The 15,625-nt window shown below is 38.2% G+C and overlaps 1 protein-coding gene and 1 long non-coding RNA gene across 9 annotated transcripts in view; one reads left to right on the top strand and one right to left on the bottom strand.

Moving 5' to 3' along the window:
* The window catches only part of PALLD (palladin, cytoskeletal associated protein), a 186,092-nt gene that overhangs the window by 136,765 nt on the left and 33,702 nt on the right, over positions 1-15,625 (top strand). For 6 of the 8 annotated variants that reach the window (XM_085577987.1, XM_021555592.3, XM_085577988.1 and 3 more), the window contains one exon: positions 10,192-10,887. The exons of 1 other annotated variant lie outside the window; for it this stretch is intronic. In XM_085577987.1, coding sequence (XP_085434113.1) covers positions 10,192-10,887 — 696 coding nt within the window. The remainder of the gene's footprint in view (positions 1-10,191; positions 10,888-15,625) is intronic. One more of the 8 variants, XM_085577989.1, reaches the window with a different exon arrangement.
* LOC110484732 (uncharacterized) overlaps positions 10,721-15,625 on the bottom strand; it is a 33,610-nt gene continuing 28,705 nt past the window's right edge. Inside the window, exon 3 of the long non-coding RNA XR_014954787.1 lies at positions 10,721-10,992. This is a non-coding gene — a long non-coding RNA (uncharacterized LOC110484732). The remainder of the gene's footprint in view (positions 10,993-15,625) is intronic.

The following is a 15,625-nucleotide window of genomic DNA, read 5'->3' as shown; positions in this document are numbered from 1 at the left end:
TCCCTGCTGTGGCCAAGAAATACAGGCAAGAATAAAGTGCACATACAATTAAATGTAAAATCTTTTTACAACAGGGACAACACGGACAAAACAAACTGCTCTTGGTCAAGATAACCAAATTAACTTTACTATAGGAGTAGGTAAACCACTCTTCTTGCCATCCATTCTGGAATGTTCATTTTTAACATAAACATCATCTTTATAAATATAGAAAAATATAACTTGGAACCCTTAAATCAGACAAGTGCTGTTTCTAATATTCTTTCTCTGAGAGTGTCCAGCTCCAGACTAAGAAGGTGCATGAGTCATCAAAATACTGAGTCTGTAAAGAGAAAATCTTCATAATTGTCAGACAAAATGGTTTTAAATCCTGAGAAATACATTTTGTAATTAGCTTCTTACAAACTACTCTGTGATCATACTGAAAGCAAAAAAATACGTTTGTTTTTACTGCAGGGCAGATTGGAGGAGTGGAATTGATTTCTGGAGGTCAGCTGTGGGTAATCAAATAGGAATATCTCTACTACAACATAGAAATAGTAAAATTGCTGACTAGAATAGGTCAATGCATTGTCTCTGGATATGTAAATGTTAAATAATATGCAAGATACCCTATTTTTTATACATATTACGCATCAGTATGTTGTACGCTTTGAAAGTGTAAAGAAATCCTGTAAAGAAAACTCTATAAATCAAAGACATTAATTTTTAGTGTATTCATTTAGAAAGAAATGTGTTTGACTTACCAGAAATTGACATACAATATATAAAACCAGAACTTCTTGTAGTATACACACTTAGTTTGAAAACCCTCTTAGATTATATGGCTTGGCTATTAGCAAATAATGTACAGATACAAGGGTGGCTCCATAGAGTGAAAAAAACGTGCTGAGAACGTTGTATCTGCACACTTCAGGGTCATTGAGCATGGAATTTTGGTTTTTCCTTTTGGACTAGCTCTAGTATGTTCCATAGAGTGAAGATCATTAGTGGCTCAAGATGGTTAGTTCATTTCACCTGATGGAAAAGTAGTTCATGTTCTCGCAAGGCTTCTCATGGATGCAAACCAGAAGAAAAGGAAGTAGGAAATGGTTGGAAATTTGTTTTAAAAGCACATTTCTGGCCCACGCGAAAACCCAAATGCAGATGTGTCCTTACTGTTCCCTTAGGAGAAGTGTTAGGTTCCTTGTCTTTGGCTAGTCACCATGCTGGTCACAATTACATTTGGTAAAACATGAAATATAGTTCTTTCTTTTGTTTTCTCCGTATAAGATGGCTGACTGCTTTCACTGGGAGCCAAGCAAGATTCAAAACAGTTTTAGGGAGGGAACTAACCATTCATACTCTGGCACAGTATAACAAGTGTTTCTCATTGCATGTTTGCCTGTATGATTCCTTCTTTATACGATTATACATCACTTAAGGAGCTGCTTAATTCAGAGAAGAAGTCCTTACTATATGTCTCCCATACTCAAGGTTGTTTGCTGTAGTAAAAAACAAATAGTACCTGAAGTGAATCATCTTTATGGAATGTATTTTCACTCTGAAGTACAAAAGAAATTATTTGCTCTGCCATTTATGCATAAGGTATTCCATTTAAGCTTTCCAGAACAATATACTGTACACTGAGCTAGCAGTTTAAAAAAAATCTCACCATTACATCAATTTATAAGCAAAATTCTATTTAAAATTATGTGTTGCCATTGCAAGAAGCTAATTCAGTTTGTATGTCAGTGTCCAAATTTGTGCAACTCCAGTATGCATTGTTTTTCTTTATGATGATAGGGAATGTAATTAGTACTGGTCAGGTTTGTTCAAATGTTCAGGCATATAATATATTCTGACTACTTAAGAGCAGGTTTTGACTGCAGTGACATCTGTGTAGTGTAGGTGGATTTTGCCTCTCTTAGTAATTCTGCTGAAAGATTTTTTTTTTTTGCTTTGTTTTAGCCAATCAATGAGGAAATTAAGTTTACAATGCAAAAAGTAGCAGCTCTTTATATCTGAGGGTTCTTTAGCAACATTTTGGGTATCATAGTTTTTCTTGTCTCTTTATACATCAGGGAAGACACCTTTTGAAAACAAACAAACAAAAAAGTTTGACGTCCAAACTCACATTTGTGAAGTACATGTCTGGCTAGATAAGGTGTTGACAGTGCCTGTAAATTATTTTATTTTTGGGGATATATCATATTCTGCAGTATCAAATCTAAGTTATAATTGTGTTAGGATTGTATTGGTTGAGTAAATGTCACAAATATTCTGGGCAATGTTGCAATGTTACTGTCAGTTTCCAGTGCTCCTGACAACCAGGCTGAAAGATTAATACTGTCTTTAGCAGTTGATCTTACTTCTTGGTGCTTCTTTTCCTTCCATTAAAGTTTGTGTATGTTGCTGAGGGGGTTATGTTTGTGTGCACAGAAGGACTTCAGGAAGAATGGTATAGCACCAAACTGTTACGGCATTAAGATGGGGCTGACACCCAAAGTAAGTCTATCATATTGTTATAATGGAACCATTGCAGAAGTATATAATTATTTCATGTAAATACCAGTTCTTATATATTTATTTCCTTTTCAGTTGTTCCTTTTCCTATGGTCCTTTAAGAATAGGGTGCTTCCACTGAGTTTCAGTTGCATAAACTACCGATGTGTCAGCTGGTAATATCCCAGCTTTACATGAAGCAGCTACCTGCTCAAATGTCAGACCTGTTTGTGAATACAGAATAGCTAATAAAAGGGCCTAGAACTTAGGTTCTAAACCTACCTTAGTTTTGTGAGTATTTTTAATAGAGAGTTGAAATTAAAATTTTCCTAAAAGCACATTGAGAGCAACTGTGTGCTCCCTTTAACATCAGGACATCCAGTAGCTACTATTTTTTTTCCTTTTTAATATATTATCAATTCTTCCTCATGACAGTATCTCTTTCAATAGTGCAAAGCAGTCATCTTTATATGTAACCCAAAGAACTCACTTGACAGATACTAGAATGTTAATACTGGAGACCTGAAAGTGCAATTTTAAGCCCACTGTAACAGTTATTGAGTGGGCATAAAAATAAGCAAAACTCCTAACTCTGGTGTTCAGTAGTAGATAAAATGTAATGATTTATACACCATCTTATTAATAAAATATTTTACTTTTAAAATAAACATGTAAATGTAAAAAGGCAACCGTGCATGTGCAGTGAGAATATGTATAGTACTATGTCTTTTTCTTCTGTTCACTTTTGGTTTTAGGCTAGCACACTTTTTCATATTTTGATTTTTTTTTTTCCACCTCTTATTTTCTTGGAATATATACCAATCAGCACAGAACATAACCTTCTACATAGTATAGCATAATCAAAGTCAGAAGATTTATTTTTATGTTATATTCCAAATAATGATTTCCTACACTTTGGGCTGATTCAGCTGCAGATTGGAACCTGTATTGTAATTAGTGTCTCGGTACAATTTACCTCTTAATAACATAACACTTTTAGCTTCCTTTGTCAGTAAAACCTGTTGCCTGTGTAATATTTTAACTGGTATATCCATCACTGGATAGCCTGTGCACTAGTTGTGCAACACAATCGAATTACCAAGCCAGACAGATTTTTGACTATCAGACCAATTCTTATGATCTAACCCTACCAGAGACATGAAGTTTAGTATTTTTGCAAAGCTGTATTGTATCTTTATGACTTTTGGGAACAATGAATGTGCACAAGAGCACCATTTCCTCTCTTTCTGTACCCAAGCTAAATGTGTTATCTCACTGGTGCATGTTTTGAAAATGTCCCCGTAGTGGTTTTGAGGGGTAAAAAATGGTTCCTGTCTCTGAAAGAATGGCTTGTGTTTCTGAATACTGGCACCATCTCCAGTGTTGGTTTCCTTAGCACAGAAATTACCTTGATGTGTTTGACAGATAATCAAACCAGAGTGGAAAATGGGCACAGCTACAACAGCCACTTTTTAGGATAGATAGAAAGGTTTTTAACAGCCAAATTACAGCAGGACTTCCTTTCAAGAGAGTTCACAAACAATGCAGATGGTTTACAGTTCTCAACTTTGTGTATGAAGTTTCTTAGATGAAACATTAAGCTCAGCTTCACAGAGTGCTCATAACACAGTCCCTGTGTTAGTTCTTGCACAGTATTTCTTTTTTCTAGGAGTGTGTTTAGTTACATTGAAACTAATTATAAATGCTCCTGTATATCAACCTGAAATATGGAAAATATTTGCATGAATCTGCATTTTCATATTGTTAAGCTTTGAAGGGAAGGTAATAAAAGTGTTAAAGGGTTGCAGCTGCTGGAGATGGTTCCTAGTTATACTTCTCCAGTATACTTACCCAGCATGACATTTAAATTGTAATGACAACCTGCATCCTCCTCGTAATCTGTTCATGAGGACAAAATATACCTCTGAATATTTTCATGCTAGAGCCTAAACTCATGCTGATTTCTGTGTGTTGTTGTTATTCCCCCATCCTGTCCCCTCCATCACCTGCCTCTCTCCCCAGTTTTATTTTAACTGATAATTCTAGTCTTACATAAATATGAATCCTTGCAGAATTTAAACCAGTCCCCCTTTTTTTCCCCCACAATATAAGAACTATTCAGCCTCAAAATCTAAAGCTTGTCTAAATGCATTTATATTGATACAGCCTGGAGGCTGTGAGTTGAATACACAGCAGTTTTTGTTAAAAGGGGCACTGTTCTCCCTTTACTTCACATTCTTGCCTTGACATATATGTACATCTTTAACATTTCTAAAAATAAGCAAATATTTCTTCAGTAAATACTTCAGTCTGAGTTACTTTTGTATTCTGAATATTTCTTTTCAGTATGTCTGTTAATTAATTCACTGGCAGATTAAATTAGGTTTTGGGGGTTTTAGTTTTTAACAACTCAGTAATTGATAAGTTTGGTGGAAAATTTTAAATTGCATTAGGAATTTTGTCAAGAGTAGAATTCCAGATATCAGTGATTACTATCACATTTTGAATAAGTTGGTATATATATTTTAGTTCTTAAATAGTAACTATCAGAAGTAGTTAAGAAAATTACTAACTTTCAACTGGTAAAATATTCATGTTGTACTTATAGAAAGCAAATTAAATCTCATTAAGAGCTACCTGGCAGATCTGTCTTGCAAGCTGCTGGGAGCAGCAGATGCAGAAGTAAGTATCCAGTTTGGCTGCCTGGGAGCTAGAAAGATATAAATATATGTAATACTTTACAATTTTAATAAATTAACAAATTATGGAAAAAAATTCATCCTGGCTTTTATTGTATAAATACAGAAGTTTAGCGATAAATATATCTAAATGTACACATGTAAAAAATACATCTATGCATAGAGAGATGCATGGAACTCGGTGAGAAGAGCCCCTGCCATTTTATTCTGTGTGATAGTAACTAGCCATCTCCCTTTTGGTAGAGCTCTGGCAAAATTCTGAAGCAACAGTATTGAGTTAGCAGCTAGAGCTTCTTTGGAAAGTAGAGTTCATGGAGGTTAGTTGTTGTTATCCCAAATATACAGACATTTTCTGGCATTGTTTTTGAATCTTAGAAAAATAGCTCAACCTTTTAAAATGATGCTTAATTCTGATTATTTTTCATTTAAAATATTCCTGTACCTTGATTTCAGTGGTATGTTTTGTATATTTCTGTAGAACTGCACCATCTGTTTCTCCAAGAGCAGGTCACTGATAGGATTGTGAAGGGGCTGGTCTGCTTTTGCTCAGGAATGACTTGAGACAGAAAGGAGCTCGTTATTCTTCCATACCTGAGATAAATAGGACTCTTTATTTCAAACAAAAATTACCTTTCTTCATCTGCTTTCCATTTACTTTTATTAAGATCAGGAGGGACAAAATTTGGAATTTTAAAAAGTTATAGAAAACATCACTTTATCCTGGTTCTTTACCTGTGGTCATTTATTTCCATTTACTTTGTATACTGTGCTGTAAAACACTGACTAAATTTCAATGTCCTTGCATACTTCGTGGTAGGCAAAACTCAGTAGGGTTTCATTTCATGTACAAAGGCTTCAAGGCTTGAACAGCATTTCTCTACTGTTTGGGAACTTCCCCTTCCAAGAGAGGTAGTTTGGATAGAAGGGCTTCCATATGAACTTTTGTGTTTAAAGGTACACAAAGTGGATGATTAAACTGCAAATAGTAAGATACTTCCCAGAAGAGGGACATTGTTTCTCTAAATAAGCTTTGTAATGCAAGATAAAAGTAAAGCCAGTACATATTCTAATACTGTGCATATGTGAATAAGCCTAGGAGGGAAGTTAAGTATGAAGGATTTCCTGCATTCCTGGAAATGCCATCTGCTGTAAAGGTCTCTGCAATCCAGTAGCCAGGTCTTGTTGAGACTGAGAGATGTGAAACCACTACCTGTGTCCCCTCCTCTACTCCACTGTGTTCAGGCACTTGGAGTCACAGTTCCTGCTGGGGGTTGTTACCAGTTGAATTCTCAGTCACACACTGCTCTGTTTTCAGAGCAATGTGATACAGAGGTTATCAGGAAGAAAAATCATTATGAAAATGGGATAAAATATAAACCAGTCTATTGTAATTTAAACCAAGTGCACACCTCACAATATGATTCTTTCTCAAGTAACTATTAAACTGTGGTGTGTGTATTTGCAACCATTGCTGTCCACTAAGAAACCTAACATCTCACATCTCAAGTCTTTGCTTTTGACATCGGTTTTCAAATGTTTCTTGCTATTCCTTAGCTCTGAAAGTCAACACCTTAGTGAGCATGTTCCGAGTGCCCAGGACCAAACCTGTGCACGAAGCTGCTCTTACAGGCAGCGTGGCTCAGAACCTCGCCTCTGTTGTAACTGATGTCTGCTTTCAATAACATTTTACTGCCTTACTGCTTGCATTTTGGAACTGTTTTATCATACCTATTAGGTCACCTGAAAATGTATTTTAATATCTTGGTTAAGAATATCTGGTATTGGAAAAACACCACAAATTCTAAAGCACAACTTTTGAACATATTTATGTAGTACTTTTCAGTGAGTTGATGAAATTTCTCAAGATTCATTTTACCCTAGCTATCATTTTTTTAATTACTTACCTTTACCATTTACTGATTGAATTTGCTAAAAAATTATTTTTAATGCTCATTCTTATATTGTTATAATTAATTATTTGGCAAAACAAAAAATTCCACACGAGAAAATAAGTTTATTGCTCTATTGTTTAGACAAGCTTGATGCATTCCCTGAATGCATGTGTGTGCCCTTTAAAATTGTAAAGCATATTTCAACTAATTGGAAAGAGGATGTAATTACAATTAAATTAGTTTTTCTTGTAATCTCATCCAAAAACTAAACTCTTTTAATTACCTTCTTTGTTTTGCTGCTAATGAGAAGCTAATAATTTTCATCATTTTGGCAGCTAGGCTCTCCCTGTCTTTGTCACAGCAGTGTTATCTTTCAGGGATCTACCTGTGTAGAACTTCCACCACTAATGATGTCATTCCAAGAAACACTGGTGAATTGTTATTCTTTCCTCTCCTTTTCTTCTTCAAAATGACACATCTCTAGGATACCTCTCCTCAAGAAAATAATACAGCAATGTCTGATATTAAAAGAATAGCTCTGAGGTAGAGAACATTCCCTTGCAGACAAGGATTGTGCACTTTTACAGTTGGCATGAAAATTTACTCTAAGATGGTCTTTGTGGTTTTTTGCCCCATGGATTGATGTGATAATGGTTGTGTTTGCATGCTATTCTTCAAGCAAATAAACACTTGGTTTAGGTGGATTCTGAGCTGACCAAAAGCTATTCAAGCAGAATCAGTAGCGACCTGAGCTAATAAACCCTGATTTACAGGCATGCATATGCCTGTGGCCTCAAGTCAAGCTTAGTGTGAGAGTTGAGCAACTTCATTTTTGTCTGTGACCCTTTTGTAGGCATACCCTGAGTGTGGTCTCTGCTCCTGCCCGGCGGGGTCCGCAGCAGTGCAGCAGCAGTGCTGCAGTGCAGCAGCAGTGCTGCAGCGCTGCACTTGCATTGACAGGGCCATAGATGGGCATTTGTGGGATGCTGCTGGCCAGGCGCGGCGCCATGTGATTTGGCAAATGCAAATAAAAAGGTCTCAAGACATGACACTCCTACTTGCTTTCAGCACATGTTGGATAAACATAGTAGTGTTGGAGACAGCTACGTTTCTTCTATATTCAACACCTCATTTACAATGCTAAATTTTCCCCTTTTTTGTTTTTTACCTAAGTCTATCTGCAATAAACAAAAAAAATTGAGGTCAATGATGATGAAAAATAAAATAACTATTATTTGTTAATAATTTTAGAGGCATTGGATAGTAGGTGTGCAAATATTCAAGCCAAAGATGCAGAATGAGGAGAAAGCAGTAATCTTGCAGGGTTTTCTCTGTCCAGTCAGAAGTGACCTGAACTGTTTCTGTCATCAACTAAGAAAGTTGCTGATGGAAACTAAAATTGTGTTGTTTAAACAGACTTAAATAAAAGTAACTGTTAAGTAATTTCACAAAAAAATGGAAGCATAAGTTTCAACCTGTGTCCTGTGAAATGAAAACTTGAACTGATAGGGATTTAGTCTCTATTGTCAACATTAAAAAATTAATTATAAAATTTACAAAGTGAACTGTAACATTCAGATGTTCTTGTTGCTAAGTTAAAAAGAAAAAATTAATCTTCGTTGAAGTGCTGAAATTTGTATTGTTAGTGAGACATTGCTAGAATTGAACCATGTTTACAACACCACCAAAGAAAGGCAACTGTTAAGTGTAAGTAACTGATTTTTCAGTTTTCTGCTCTAAAACAGTTTGCTCCCCTTTTTCTTATCTAAGCAATCTCCTTTGGCCAGATATAAGCAGAATTATTGTCAGAAAACATTTTCTGGGAAATGTAGATGGTTGGAATATCAAAATTAATCTTCAAGTGGAAAATATGATGTTATTGCCATTTCTAATTTTGTTGCTATCAACAAAAGTATATTGTTGTGCCAGAATCACGAATTCATATGCCATGCATTAGGCAGGCTGCTTTTAAAATGTCTGCTTAGATGACCTAAATTATACATAAACAATTACAATTATTGTGTACAATAAAGTATTTATATATTAAATATACAGCAAAAGTATATGTGCATATGCTGAAACTTCGTGGATATCTGGAGTATTGAGATAAAGTTATGTTTTCTAGCTGAAAAACAACAATTTTTAACCAAGTCAGTCTGATGTATTCTCACATGATAGACCACACAGTTAATTTTGAGCTTAATGTCTTTCAAACTGCTGTACTGAGAAAAAAAAAAAAAACAGTTCTGATTTGCTTCACCGCTGAACATTTTACTTTTTCTTTCTTTTTTTCCCCTTAATTAAGAGTTCTGAGTGTTCCTGCATAATAACTTTTTTTGTGTCTAATCTTCTTCCAGTGAATTTCTGCATTTCTAAATTAAGTTCTTACTTCCATTTGAGCTGATAGTACTGCAATGGCTCAGAACAATATTAAGTATCTACTAAGATTTGTCTCAGGACCTACAGTTGAAAATAAAACTGGGGAGAAAAAGTGGGGCCAAAGACCTGGGGAAGCTCATTTCACAGCTTCCCTAGGTTACAGATGTTTCTCAGAAGTCTTTGCTCATCTACATACATGGATGGTTCTAACACAGAAGTTGGTCTCTTGTCTCCAAGTAACTCATGTACGGCTGTAATTAGGTGTGTCTGATTGGCACACAGAGGCTACAGCAGAAATTCAGCTATGGCTGAAGTTGTTACTGGTTAAATATTTCAACCTTATTATTGAAACAGGGCCATTGAAAAAAAAAAAAAATCACAAGAAACAAAAAGAAACCTTGTTAAGAATTCCAGTACTTTTACCTTTAATTCCATTATCTGGATTGTTTCTTTAAAATATCCTAAGTCCTTCAAATAGCCATATAATTTACCTTTTTGAAGAATTAATGGTTCTATTAAATTCTGTTATGCATACCCTTTTCCCTTCATCTTGAGGACAAAAATGTACTTTTGTAGCAGTGTGTTAACTGAAGAAATGGGGCTGTTCAACATATGTAAATGCTTTAAACTTGCCCTTTCTTTCCATTTTCCTGGAGCACAGATCAGTGGAACTTTTACCTTCTCCCAGCCAGAATTGCATGTCTGATCATCTTTTTGTCTATTTTTCCTTTCCACAGGGATCCCCAAAAAATACAGCAACTGCAGAACCAAATTCGTCTGGAACAAGAAAGTGGACAGTGGTATCGTCACCAACAGCAACCCGATCATCATCAGCACCCTCCCTCTTCTCCTTCCTTTCCTCCTCCCCCCTCCTTCCAGGAGCTTGAGTCCAGCCAGTCTGCCACCTCTCCTGTGCCAATGAGTATTCTTAACTCTCATACTTCCCCAACCATGCAGTCTTCCAGCTCCTTCAACTATGCTCGGCCTAAGCAGTTCATTGCTGCCCAGAACATCAGCCCTGCTTCAGGTTATGTGACTCCATCTTCTGGGTCATCTACATCTAGCCTTCCTTCTCCTATGTCTCCAACTGCTTCTCAGAAACAGTTTGGAAGAGTGCCAGTTCCTCCTTTCTCTCAGCAGTTTGCTCCAGAAGGGGAATATGCCTGGTCTCCTTCTTCTCCATCCCCTCCACCCCCACCTCCACCCGTCTTTAGTCCAACAGCGACATATCCAGTGTGTGATTCCTTTCCACTTCCACCTCCTCCACCCCCTCCTCTTCCTTCACTTCCTTCACCTTCCCACAGCCTGTCTCCAACTCCAAGATTTCCTAATTCCAGCCAGTCGCCAGCAGCTTTTCTCAGCTCCATGCTGCCATCCCAGCCACCACCCATTTCTGTCAACGCGTTAGGCCTCCCAAAAGGAGTGACGCCTCCGTAAGTACCAGCTGATGAGCTCCTTGGTGTGCTGAAGATTGCAATGAAGATTATTGCTCTTGCTTCCTTTATACTTTTCTAGGGTCCTTTGCTGTTAGCAGTTATCTGAGAGGGAGAGATGTGTGAATAAATTGCAAATGCTTCTGTGATAGAGATGTGAGATATTTTTTTAACCCTCACAGAAGTGAGGTTCTGAAAGAACCCTACAAGTAGGAACAAGAAAGATGAGAAGCTTAAGCTTTAAACTGGAGTTTAAGAAAATGTGAAAGGAGGAGCAAAAGGCTCTGCAGGCCCAGGGCAGTGGAAGGAGATCCAAGAAAACCCTTCTCACGGCCCAGTTCTTTTAAAGTCACATGTTCAGTGGTATTTGCAGTTTGTGTTCCTATTACATCTGCAGGTAGAGAAATATCAGGTAAAGAGAATAACTTTCAGAAGTCCCTACAGCTTTGTGATACTGAAAATAAAAGGTATTAAAGTATACATCTTATAACAAAGTGGCCATAATTGTTCATTGGCTTTGGCTAGAGATTTTGTTCTGAGGAAATTTGGGAAAGTGTTTAGGAAGGGATTTAAAATAGAAGTGCATAAAAACAAACAGAATCCCTGTCCCTAACAACTCTGCACACTTATTTTCCCCTTTTGTCTTCTCTAAAAGCCAAAATAGTATTTTGGAGCATGTAAGCTCCCATCATAGATTCATAGATCAGTTTTTCTTTCCACTGGCACTAGACTCTCATTCCATCCTTAGAGAACAAAGAGACACGCTGAAGAACAAAAATGAGAATAGCTGTATTCAAGGCTTATTTATAACTTTGTCCAGAAGTTTGTCTAAACATATCTACAGTATCTAGGTGACTTGCTCAGCTACATACTGTTGCAGTGGGAAATTCTGTTATTTCAGTCCAAGATATGAAAAGGAAGAGAAAGAAAGAGGACAGACATCAAAGTAATAAGTCATGTACATGCTTTAAAAAGCATTTCTTTATCTTGATTTGTTTCATACAGCTCATTATGGAGTCTGGCCATGAAATGTTTTTAGGAGAAAAATTAATAAATAGTGCAATTTGCCCTTGCAGTCATAATAGTTGTGATTTTCTGTCTGACTGTGTCCTTTGCACTGGCTGAGTTTCACTATTGATACTGAGCACTGAAAATTGCATGATTAATTTACTGACAGCTTGACCAGTAAGCGCAGCCCACCGAAACACTATTACCCTTGATTTTCCAAGAAAAGGCTCTAATCCAGCTACACAGCTCTGACAAGAACTGGATTCATTTTTAAGCTCACCTCTGTGTGCTGTGAGGATAATAGCAGCAGGTTGAGCCTCTGCTGTGTCCCTCTTTCCCTGTTACTCTGTGCTTACGGATACATGATCTCACATGAAGCATTAGCTGTGGTCTTCCTCATTTCCTTTGATCTTTAGACAGAGAAACAACTTGGCAAAGATTCTTCCCCCTTCCCTATGCCCTTCACTTTCCCAAGTGCAGCAGCCAGTCTGGGTATGCACATGATGCTGTGTCTACCCATATTCCTCTCTCCCCCACCCCAACAAGGCAGCAACCTTGGGGTCTGAGCTGAGGATGAGGTGGTTGGCTGTTTTTCTGCATTCCCTCAGGAAATAAAGTCCAGATGGGAGCTGGATTGTGTTAACTATACTGAATGTATGTGTATATAGTTTGTGTGTGTATATATACACACAGCGAGCATTTGTCATCTGAATTATAACATTAAAACATGGTAAAATATGTACTGTGTGATGCAGAAAAGCCAGAATCTATTGTTATGTATCTTTGATGCCAATTTTTCCCTGGCTTCTCCTTTTTCATGTTACTGTGTAGGTTAATGTGTGGTGTGTCTTGCTGAGTAAATCACTGTTTCCCATAATTCAAGTACCACTCCTGAGCACTTTCTTCCCCTGGCCTCCATTTGCTCCTCAGCTTTAAGTCTCTTGTATAGCTTGTGCTATACCCTCAGTTCTTTTTTTTTTTTTTTTTTGACCCCTTCCACGTTTTGCTTCTTTTCCTTTGTCTTTTGCCTCATCCTCACAAGTCCTCTTCAGCATCTTTATCTTTCCGAGACATTGTGTCTGAGCTCCACACACTATTCCATAACTTTGGCCTGTAGTCTCACCATTTTGCCATGATATCCAAGATCTATTGGTTGAAAATGATACTGTTTCCTGACAGTATCATAATTTACAGATTGGATGCAAGGAACAAATTGCAGCATTCAGTTTTGCTCAGCAGCTGAAATATTAGTCAAGCTATTTATCTTCAAAGACTGTGTCATTGCTAAATCTTGGCATAACTACAGATCTGCTCTTCAAAAGCAGAACTTGGTAGGCATAATTTTTTTCAGTTTTATGTTGTGGTAGGAGTAGAACAAAGGTAAAGTAATAAATATTGCAGGTGAGGGTAGTCAAAGGCAGCACCTGTAAAGTTCTGTATGGCTGTATATAAACCAATAGTCTTTGTTACTCCTCTTAGAGTCAAACCTTCCCTTCATCACCTTTCTTTGGTCATTTAATTTCACATGCATGTATCATATTTGTTCTACTTAGAAGAGAAATCAATCCAAGGAGTGATGCAGGACAAAGCAAGAGGAGCTCAAAGCTTTGGCCCAGTCCCAGAGATACAACATCATTGGCATAAACTGGTGCAATGATTGCTGCAATGAGTCCTGGGACTGGTGTGCCATGAAGGATGGTTACAGACTCTTCGAGGGGGATAGGCAGAGCAGGAGAGGCAGGGAGGTTGGCACTGTGTGTACTGGAGGGTCTGGAGTGAATGGTGCTTAGAGTTGGCAATGTCATGGTCAAAAGCCTCTGGGTAAGGATTAAGGGACAAACAAGTAATGCAGATGTCATCATGGGAGCCTACTATAGTCCTCCTATCCAGAATGGTGATGCTGATAAGTTGTTCTTTAAGGAACTAAGGAACAGAACTAAGTTAACCACTCTTGTCCTTACAGGGGACTTCAACTTGGCAAATGTAAACTGGGAATACCATACAGCTAATACAAGCAGGTCCAGAAGGTTCCTAAACAGCTGGATGATCAGTACATGGTGCAGACACTAAGAGAGCCAGCTCAGTAAGATGCCCTACTTGATCTGCTGCTCATTAGCAGAGAGAATCTCATGACTGAAGTGGAAATTGGTGGTTGTCTTGGCCACAGCAACCACAAAGCAATTGGATTTAAAACTTCAGACTGCTTAGGGAACTAATGAGTAAGGTCCCCTGGGAAAATGTTTTTGATGGTGCTAGGGTCCATCAATGCTGGTGACTTTTTAAGCACCACCTCCTATGACCATAGGAGTTGGCTAAGGAGGGATTTTCTTCTAGCGGTAAGGCAAAAAAAAGTAAATATTTGACCAGCAGAAGCAAGGTGGCATGGAAGGACTACAGAGATGCTGCTCGCCTCCATGGGGAGAAAATTGTGTGGTAAAAGCTCAGTTAGAGCTGAAGCCAGCCAGTACTGTGTAGCACAATAAAAAGAACTTTTAAAAATATGCTAGTTGCAAAAGGCAGTCCAGAAATAACAGTGACTTGTTAAATTATGAGGGTGTTCACCATATGAACAGGGACATAGACAAGGCAGAGGTGATTAATGCTCTCTTCGGTCTTCAGCAACAGTTATGGACTATGGGGGTCCCAGTGCCCTGAGCTGAAGGATGAGGATTCTGAGAATTATAAACTCAGAGTTAACTCTGAACTTGTGAGGGAATCACTGTTCCAGCTGGATCCCTGTACATCTATGGGGCCTGATGGGATTTGTCCAAGAATCCTCAAAGAGCTGGCTGATGTCATTACAAGACTCCTCTCCATGACTTTTTGAACTGTTTTGGGAATCTGGAGAGGTCCCACTTGACTAAAATGCTGGCTAATGTTTCCCAGTTTTCAAGAACATCACGAAGGAAACCACAGGTCTGTTGGTCTCATTTCAGTGCCTGGTAGAATTATGGAGAAGATTACTGTTGGAGTTACTGAAAAACACCTGAAGAGTAATGCAGTCATTGGCCAGAATGGCTTCATCAGGGTAAAGCCCTGTTTGACTCGCTTCATTTCCATTTATGACAAGGTAACCCAGCTAGATGACCAAAGGAAGCCTGTTCATGTAATATCATTAGGCTTCAGGTGAACTTTCAATACTGTTTTTCATGGTGTCCTTCTGGATTAAATGTCCAGCATTCAGCTGGATCAGCGCATCATATGATGGGTGTGCAATTGGATCACGGGTCAGGCACAAAGAATTCCAGTAAACAGGGTTATCTTAGGCTGGCAAACAGTCACCAGTGGGGCTCCACACAGTTCCACTGTAGGGCCGGTGCTCTTCATAAATGACCTAGACACAGAATTCAAAGGAATACTAAGTAAATTTCCTGGTGATACTAAACTGAGGGGAGCTGTCAACTACCTCAAGGGCAAAGAGGCCCTACACAGAGATCTTGACAAATTAGAGGGTTGAGCAAGCACCCACTGTATGAAGTTTAATGAAGGCAAGTGCTAGATTTTGCACCTGGGACAGGGCAACCCTGGATATACAAGAGGACTGGGAGATGAGAGGCTTGAGAGCAGCCATTTGGAAAGGGACTGGGGGTCCTGACCGACAGAAAGTCATTGTGCCTTGACAGCCAGGTGGGCCAACAGTGCATCAGGCACAGCATCCCCAGCCAGGCAAGGAGGGGATTGTCCTGCTCTGCTCTCCACTCAGGTGGCCTCACCTCAAGTCCTGTGTGCA

Source organism: Lonchura striata, chromosome 4 (assembly GCF_050655825.1).
Source record: "Lonchura striata isolate lonStrDom1 chromosome 4, ASM5065582v1, whole genome shotgun sequence".
NCBI classification, from domain to species: domain Eukaryota; kingdom Metazoa; phylum Chordata; class Aves; order Passeriformes; family Estrildidae; genus Lonchura; species Lonchura striata.
This window is presented reverse-complemented; position numbering and strand designations above follow the sequence as displayed.